Source organism: Macadamia integrifolia, unplaced genomic scaffold (genome assembly GCF_013358625.1).
Source record: "Macadamia integrifolia cultivar HAES 741 unplaced genomic scaffold, SCU_Mint_v3 scaffold1645, whole genome shotgun sequence".
Lineage (NCBI taxonomy): Eukaryota > Viridiplantae > Streptophyta > Magnoliopsida > Proteales > Proteaceae > Macadamia > Macadamia integrifolia.
Genome location: NW_024868288.1, coordinates 39,343 through 48,926, shown reverse-complemented (window position 1 = coordinate 48,926; position 9,584 = coordinate 39,343). Strand labels below are relative to the sequence as shown.

The following is a 9,584-nucleotide window of genomic DNA, read 5'->3' as shown; positions in this document are numbered from 1 at the left end:
CATTTATTGTTATGATATTTGAATTCCAACAAAGCCACATGCAAGAGCACACACACACACACACACACACACACACACACATATGTAAGTATTGAGGGATGTATGGATGTGTGTATGTATGCTATGTTTATTTATGTAGTCCCTATGAATATTATGTGTTAAGTGAAATTTATTCTTTCTTACTATAAAAGAAAGCGAAGCCAGCAACCCTTCCCCTCTCTCTTAGTTGTTTCATTTTTAAATGCATTTTTCTATTTTTAATTTATTTCTCATTTTCCTAAATGCCTAAGATGCCATTTGGGAGAAAAATTATCATAGCTATTTCTCTTTTAGGGACCATTCCGCTTTCAAGGAAGGTGCTTGCCCCTAAAAATTTTGAATGGATGTAATTCATTATAATCTTTCCTAAAATTAGATTTCCTTCCATTCAAAATTTAATTACATTAATTTTAGCAATATAGAATGAATCATTTTTTTTTTGTATTAATATACAAAAAATCATTAACTTTGGGTTGATGTATCTACTTATTTCTAATTTTATCGTTGTATCAAGCAAGCCCTAGTATTGTTTCTCAATTATAGACATCATAGAATTTCCATATGAATTTTCTCTACTACCAAGATTTACCAACTGCGCTAATTGAGTACTCTATATAAAGCCTTCCTACTCCATTAACCATCCATAAGCGATTTGGAATTTAGGAAGAATTCTTGCCATTAAGATCTTTTGGGTAACTATTCATATCCCTTTCTATTATTCTTTTCCTTCCAATGTTTGATAGTAGTATCATTTGTGTTTAGTCATTATTTTGGTTGCCTATAATAATGTTAGACTGTTCTACACTGCATAAGAGTAGGGGAATTCTAGTTTGTAAAATCAACAAGATGCATATGATAGTTGTGACTTATGTTAGTGACATATTATGTAAGAATATATTTAAGCCCTCTTTGGTGTCATTTTCTTATTTATTATTTGACAAAAATGGTTTTTTTTTTTTTTTTTTTTTTTGTTGCATTTGGTATCATTTATGAAGGTTATTTTAAAAAAAATGAATAAAACACAAAATCAAAAAGAACTTGAAAGTCATTGATGGTTTTTCATTGAAACCCATTTTTGGTTGTTTTTGCATCGTAAAAACCCTTCTCTGCTCTATCCCTACCCGCAACCCCTTGGAAAATTCGATCCCATCCCTACAAATCCTTCACTTCTGCTGATAAAGATTAGTGTCGGCGACTGCTAGCATCAGAAGATCCCCGCTTCCCATCCCTTTCTTCTCCTTCCATCAATCGATTGCAACTTTTTTTATAAGGTCATTTTATGAAGACCTTGAAGACCTACAAGTGGAGGAGAAGAGGACCAAAAGCCCACCGGCTGTGACCAGCTGCACGCAGTAACCACGGTTACTGGTCCTTGCAGACATTCCGCAACAGGTTGCAACAACTAGCCCTTGGGACTTTCTTCCATTTTAGATTTTGATTTTCAGATCTACACCAAAAATATTTAATGTACTAAACTATACACAAATTTTTTATAGATATCTTTCCTTCTTTCTCCGAGAACCAGATCCTCTCAAGTGCACCAGTGCGTCTAGGGCGTGGAAATAGCCAAGGATGCATGTTCCAGTGCTGCCAACCTTGTGATGGACACTCAGGCATTGGAAAGTATCCATGTCCATTCCCCCCCCCCCATATGAATACAAAATGTGAAAAATCATACTTAGATTACACAAAAAAGACAAATGAAAATTGGTATCAAATTTATCGATATTTTATGGGAAAGCAATTCATGAATATACTTTGTATTCTCAATTTTTTTTTTCTTCTGCTAAAAACTATAAAGAAGTGCTAACAGAGAGTGGAAGTAATCTAGTCGGCTAATAACAATATCTTCACAAATTAAAAGAAACATGACCACTTATGGGAACATCTATAAATTTCAATACAATGAAGAAACTAAAAAAGATGAAATAGTATACTAGGAAAATGTCCTAATGTTTATGAATCTTCTAATTTGATAAAACTCATAAAGAAGTAGAATAGCTTTAGTCACCTCCATAGTATCTCAAAGAACACATTATCTAATCAAAACTTTTTTATTTAATGTAAAAAATTTAGAATAACATTTCAACTTTTCTTCTTATTTGAATGTTTCTTTCCTTCCCCCCTCAACACACAATAGAATCTTATTAATAAAGTTGCAAATAATGGAACCATGAAAACCACCTTCTACAGTGACAAAATCCTTGCCATTATGAGCAAAATAAAGAAGACCACTTCTACCAATTTAAATTTTTTTGAAAAAAATTATATGATGGTTTAGTTAACCCCACTTAATTCTTAACCCCAGTTTTGTTTTTTTTGTTTTTTTTTTTTAATAATCCTCGGTTAATGCTAATAACTCGAAAAAGTGAGAAATTTGCTTAACGCACCGACTTAAAACTATCACCTTTTAGAAGGGAGCCCCAAGCACCAACAAAAGCAATTAAAACTGAATTAGAGAAATCTAGGACTCCCCTAATTCAAAGAGGAAGATGTCCCGGTCTAATTCAACAAAGGAAAATTGTTATAAAAAACTTGATTCCCAATTAACTCTTACCAGTCGGTTGCAAATTTTTCATTAACTAATGAGATGATTTTTTGCATTATCCTCTTCTTTCTACCTTTAAAACTTCCTACTCAGTCATCTATCTCTTGAGAAATGCAAAGAGAATTACACGAGTAAAAACAAATTCATAATAGGAAATAAGGTAGACAAATATATATATATATATATATATTTATCATTTTGCAGTAGAGAATTAAGGAAATTATAAAACTTAAACTTTTTCTCATCTTATCAATGATAAGAGTAACGCTCTTTTCTTAGATTCTCAAAGAGAATTCACTTCCCAATTTTATTGGAATTGATATTTTACATTTTTATCAACTTAACTAGAGATATTGATCTATAAAATGAGATTTAATATATTTCTAAATCATAACAAGTTTTAAATCAAGTATTATTTAGAGATGCAATACACTATCGAAGGCATCTTGACATTAGAAATGAAGGCTCAAGATTGGTCTACCAAGCAACCTAGTTGAAAACTGCAAAACAACTTTGTGGGTCTAGCCCATTGTAAAATGATATGCAAGCGCATGGTTATAAAACCTATAACTAGGACTCCATTTAATAGGTAAAATTTGGTATGAAAGCTAGGCATGACACTAGCCACCAAAACCCATCATAGCCCTCAGTTTTTTCAAGTTCTGTCCAAGATTGGCCCTATTAATATGAAATGGACTATTTCTTGCTATTTTCTTATTTGTGGCTTTTAATTATCATCCTGGTCTAGGTTCCAAGATGTATATGATGGTCTTTTATTTTTCCTACTGCCTTAATAAAAGAATTATTTTTTATGCTCATTCAATATATTTTTTGTTTAGGACTATTTTCTTTTAAGAATAGGATTGTGGCAAAACATGGCAAATGCATGCATTACCAGAGAAGAGATGGAGGATTACAATTTCCAGAGGGTTAAGAAGCACAATAAAAATTATAGAAAACCATACAATCGGGTCAACGATTTACCAGGTATGTTACAGTCTTTGTTATATAAGAGAACAAAAATAAATACAATCAATAAACCTTTTCATGGTAAATCTCCTGTTTTCTCACTATACTTTTGAGGGAAATTTTTTTTATTTAAGAACAAGCTTCATTGTGTTTTACTTCCCTACAGAACACAAAACCATCAAAGGGCATGAGGACGTGAGTATGAGAGAAGAGTTCACCATGGCTCGATGGTACCCATCGGCGAGGGAGAAAACACTTTCCTCAACCGTCTGTGGGCAGTTTTCCGAGAGAAACTATGGACAACAGAATCCACAGATGGGCATCCAAATGAGTATGCATTTCCCGACGGAGAAAAAACGTCGTAGGGTCCCATGCTTGGAAAACATAACATGCACAGCAGAATATTTGGCAATCTTTTGGGGCCCATGCTTGTTCTTCCTTTCGCCAAGATCCAAAGGACTTGGGATGATTCAACAGGTTAGTGTGAGAGCTGCAAGAAAGAATTCACAAGTCTGCAAATTGTCCGAATGTAAATGGTAATTCACAAGTCTGCAAATTACCTTTGTTAATATAACTATATAATTCACAAGTCATTTAGAGCTTTTAGACTTACCTATTTTTCAACTTCACAGATGGAAAGGGAGAAGGTCATGAAGAGTGGAACTGAAGCATAAGAAGGTCGATGGCCAAGTCTACATTCCAAGTGATTGGATTCAGATCTGTGCTACACGTTACTTTTATCAAGGAAAGCATCTGTGCTTTACATGACTTGATCAAGGAAAGCGGTACCTGCACTTTTGAGCTCCCTCATAAAGGCATTGAGTCCTTCCTGTGCAGCCCAGTATCACCCACACCAGTAAATCGAAACCCCAACATCAAAGACACATTTGGTCCAGGTTTAAGAACCAACCGGATCCAACCAAACCAAACCAGAGCAGACCGGACCATTTTCTCCCCATTTCCACCCTTCCCCAACACGGACCTGGATCCTCAAAGGTTTTCCAGAGCTAATGCTAATAGCTTTTTGAATGTGAAAGAGAAAAATCATTTTCTGAATCGAGAAGAGAAGACAGTGGTGCCGGTGCCAGAACCGTCAGCGGGTTCAGGATGAGCCATAGAAGCCAAGAGAGGAGAGCTATGAGGATCATAGAACCCTACTCAAGTCCTGGGAATGGTAAGAAACCGAAGTTCTAGAGATGGTGATGGTGGGCTTATTTGTCTATGCCTTGATTCTTCAATGATTCTTTTTTCCTACAGCTTTGAATGAACCAAAATGCAGTAATTCAGATGATGGCCCTATAGAAAGAGAAGATAAGTTGCAGTAATCAAGACGATGGTCCCAGAGAAAGAGAAGATAAGTCCCTATGGGCATTGCTGTTATCTCGACCTTAATATTCTTCAAGAACCATCTTGGGAAAAAAATGTTGTTTTTCCTTTTTCATTTTTTACTTATTTCTGTATAATTCAAATATATTTCTTTCTAGTCTAAATATTATATTGAGAATCCAATGTTGTATATCGAAGACCAAAAACTCACATGGCTAATTAACCTCATTATTGTAGTTTTACTCTTTTATCCTGATATAGATCTTTCCCATTTCAAAAAATTGAATCAGTGGGAAATCTCATCCCACTTTAGAGAAACTTAATACCATACATCCAAAGGGGGAAATATCTCCACCTTGGCGATCGGCTAAACGACAAACTACAATCGAAGCTCCATCCTCTATATGAATAAGGGCACTTGTGAAATTGCTGACAGATTTGTGCTCAGTATATGCCCGGTTAAGCTTGAGGACCCAGATCAGAATCACCTCTCTAATTGAACATATCATAGAAGTCACTATTAGACAACATATTCATGGTTCTAACTATAGGCTACATGAATGTCTACTCAAATTTTCCCCACATAAAACTTCTATTTCATACTTATTTGAGGTTGATGACATGAACTCATGAAACAAGACACTAGAATGGCAGCCTTTGGCAATGATTATGGAATCCTGACTCCTAATCAAATTCCAACATCCCATTTGGCTTTGTGATCATACTCGAGAAGAATATAGAATCTACTTGGTCTGAAACATCAGATTCAGTTAGACGATTAGAACATAAGACACCAAATAACCCTTTCCCTGATATGTATGTATTTATCACCTTCCATTTGTGTTTCTTGAATGCGCCCTTGTATAAATCTGTACAGGAAAAACACCATCATAATAGAAAACATTTTGGCCTTATTTTGTTCTGCAATTAACTTGATTCATTAGTATTCACTACTGAAGACGAAGTCATATAGAATCACTGACCCCTTGAACCAAAATACAGTAAAAAGAAAGAAGGAACCAGAAGAGAAACTCAAAACGAAAGGAGAGAGAAAGAAGGAGCGCACCTCACCATTGCTGTCGCCTACAACCCTCGCCTGTCGCCGGAGATGATGAACCCCATTCAGTTTTTTCTCAAACCCTAATCCCTAATCTCTTTTCAATTTGGGGGTTAATGGTATGTGAAGACACATAAGGGTAAAATAGGTATTTACATTGTGGTTGAATTACAAAAGCCTAAAATCATCTTTTATAATTCAAAACTAACACCCCACTATCATCATTGTTATCTGACAGGGGAGGTGGACATAATTTCTGAAAACATAGGAGAAGGGGATATACTAAGAAAAAAGTATAGGGGAGGGAGATGTAAATTATTATTATTATTATTATTTTTTATTTTTTTCGAATCATTACATGCCATTTGGGCTTACTACCCCTCTTTTATTGCTCATGAAATTTATTGGGATTGTAATGATTGATCACGCTATCGTTTTGACTCGTGAAAGCATTTATCTTTGTATTTGTTTTGACTTTGCTTGAGGAATTTATTGATGGCCATGTTGAAGGTATATCCTCAAAGCAAAGTAGTGTAATTTTCAATTTTGCTAATGGCAATGTCAAAGATAAAACTAAAGATTCTATGTTGGTCATGTATTTTGGTCTAGGATTCCTAGATGGTAATCTTGTAAATTCCAGATTCTTTTGTACAATTTTGCTGATATTTAGTGAGGAACCAAAAATAAATAAATAAATAAATAAATAAATAAAAAGAAACCTAGTTTGATTGTAAGCCGATATTGGCAGTTGTAGGGAGCGATTTGCTTATGTTATTTGTATTCAAGTTATTGCAACTTCATTCGTAGGGGCTTGATTGAAGATTGGGGTAGTAGCCCTTGTTTGTGTGGTTGCAAACAAACTGAAGCAGGGATTGTGAGTTCCTAGATGGTGGTTGCCATAAAAAATTTGTAATGTATTGTGCAATATACAGAACCCTGGTTACGATGGGTCAAAGTGGCCAAGTGGTTAGCACATTGATGCCACAACCTTGTAAGTCTCCCCGAGGATTAGTCGAGGTGCACTAAGCTGGCCTGCAGACCATGGCTAACATAAAAAAGAGAAACCCTAGTTAGGACATTGCACAATGGAGTAGGCACATTGTCAAATCATGTAAACCATTGTGTCTTGTACTTTATCTACTTTATGCAATTGTATTGGAGTGCGTTTGAATGCATGATGGATGTGGCTTGGAGGCCTAACCATTCTGTTCATTGTGAGACTAGGGTGCACATGAATTGTAGACTAGTAAATTGGGGTTCTCCAGCCAATTGGTGTTTGCGCATTATGTGACAAGTGGACGGTAAAGATCGAGTGTGTACATCAGTGCATAAGTGTTAGCAGTACAATACAGATTCAGTGAAGTGCATTTGGTGATTGTGAGCAATTGAATAGTTTGCAAATGTTTTAATGGTCATAAAAAACATGTGTTCCCTCTCATGTTTTTAATATGACATGTTATCAGAGACCAATACATTGTTCAAATTAATCATGCTCTAGTTGGGTTGCCATGATCATGACCTCACTAGGCTATTATTTCACCCCACAATATCTAAAGATCAGTGTGACTTTGAAGAGTGCACGAAGGTTGTCGATACAAGCTAATTTTCTACAATATTACAATTACATAGAAAACAATTGGCATATAACAACTTTGATGAGTTTCTTTTCTCCTATATAGCTGCCACTAGAGTGTGGCTCGGCTTTTGTCAATATATTTCTTTAGATACTTAATGCACACCTTACATTACTTAAAGACCTCCTTTGTGATTGGTTATGTTTACGTGAATTACAAAATTAGTTGAGGATAATGTGATCAATTGATCAATGCTCCTGAGGGCTGTATCCATACTTAGTTTTGTTCGTGACTGAAGCGGATTTTATACTTAAGTATCTCTTTTGTTCATGCTCAAACACTATGAATGCAATACACCAATATAGTCATAGTTAAATCAATCATTTGTGCACCAAAATCGTTAATGTAACAGTAACAATAAGGACCACTCAGGTTTGGGGCTAATCGTAGGCTACCAATGAGAATCTTGTTCCATATTGACTAATAGTTACACACACAAGATTCCCTTTTGATCAAGTTTAATGTTCGCACATATATACACTTCCACTTGTGTCATGTGATCAACATCAAAGACGCTACATGGTATGGCGACCATAAGAATGTAATTTCAATTCCAATTATATCCTTAGCCTTGAACATGTTTAGGGTGTAAAACATAGACAAGAACAAGTCCATAATAATCATGCATACAAGAATATTAAATTTAATAATTTGATGGACACACATCCAAAATTGGAGGCATAGCTGCGGAAAAATGGAAAGGATTATAATAAATCAAGAAGTAAATAACACGGAAACTAAATTTTATTACGCAATTGTATTATTCCAAGGATGTTACTACAATACGTACGCTGTCCCCATGGGAGATTGTGACATAATTGAGATGACTTTATGCTCTTTTGTTTATATGAAATAGCCAAAAACTACCTAGTAAACAATAGGAGATGGAGATGGTGAGAAAGATGGTGGTGGTGGTGGTGGTGATGATGACTTGTAGTAATATGGTGGAGGAGGAGACCTGAGACGATAAGTAAGAGGCTGCACAACCGATGGCGGGACTAATGCTGGCAATGGTGTAGGAATTGGTGAGTCGCAAGGAGGTGGTGAGGGCTTGGTTGAGGGCAGAGGAGGAGAGTATGGAGATGGAAATGTTGAAGGTGGTCATTTGTAGTACTAAGGAGGAGGAGGAGATGAAGAAGAGGGCGAGGGTCGTGGTATATTCTTGTAATAAGAAGGTGGTGATGATGGTGACAATGGTGATTTATTATATGGAGGTATAGGTGATGGGGATGAAGGAGTTTGTGATGGTGATGGACTTTGTGGCTCATAGTAAGATGGTGAATGTGATGGTGGTGGTGATGGAGAAAGAGAAGGTGGTATAGTCTGTGAAGGTGGTGGTGGAGATTTGTAGAAATTGGTCATAGGAGGTGGTGTTGATGGTGAAGGAGATGGTGAGAAAGGGGTAAAATAAGCTACATTTGCTGCAACATTTGTGGCCAGAGCAAACACCAAGAGAAGCCAAAGCTGTGCCATGTCTCCCAATACCTAGAACTTCCTCTAATGAAGATTAGAAAAGAAATTGGATGATAACTTGAATTGCAGGCTAGCCCTTTTATAGTGATCAGTAACCCCATCTTTCAGGAAATCTACACTATGATCCCACCAAGCCTGTAGAAGCCAAGGGCAAGATGTGTCAAGTTTCCAGACTGGCCGGTCTGTTTGAGTGTTTGACCAGTATTGAGCCTGCATTATTACTATTCAATCCAGAAATGGCCCAAGTTCAAACCAGGTTCTGATGTTGGTTAGCCCATATATAAGAAAATCAAGTTGCATTTGAGTCTGTTGTCGGTTGAGTCTAGTTGGTCCCATGGTTCAAGTAAGCAACATCGGCAATGCCTTACGAAAATAAAGCATGCTAATGGTGGTCATAGATCAGTTAATGTTTAATCTGTTGTTTGTTTCCATTGGTCACTATTCCAAACTAAAGTGTCCTTCTCAATCCCTAAACGATCTATCATAGATTTGATGGTGATGAGTAAGGCAACAAGAGTGTGTGAGTGTTTAGGGGAAG

The 9,584-nt window shown here is 36.1% G+C and overlaps 1 protein-coding gene and 1 long non-coding RNA gene across 2 annotated transcripts; one reads left to right on the top strand and one right to left on the bottom strand.

Annotated features, from left to right (window-relative positions):
- The first annotated feature begins 3,733 nt into the window (after positions 1-3,733).
- On the top strand, positions 3,734-5,124 carry LOC122064429. The gene is made up of 2 exons (XR_006135702.1): positions 3,734-4,092; positions 4,189-5,124. It is a non-coding gene; the product is annotated as an uncharacterized LOC122064429 (long non-coding RNA).
- A 3,562-nt stretch (positions 5,125-8,686) lies between these two features.
- On the bottom strand, positions 8,687-9,046 carry LOC122064430 (extensin-like). The gene has a single exon (XM_042628122.1). It carries the CDS (start codon positions 9,044-9,046, stop codon positions 8,687-8,689), a length of 360 nt encoding a protein of 119 aa, XP_042484056.1.
- Positions 9,047-9,584: the final 538 nt, after the last annotated feature.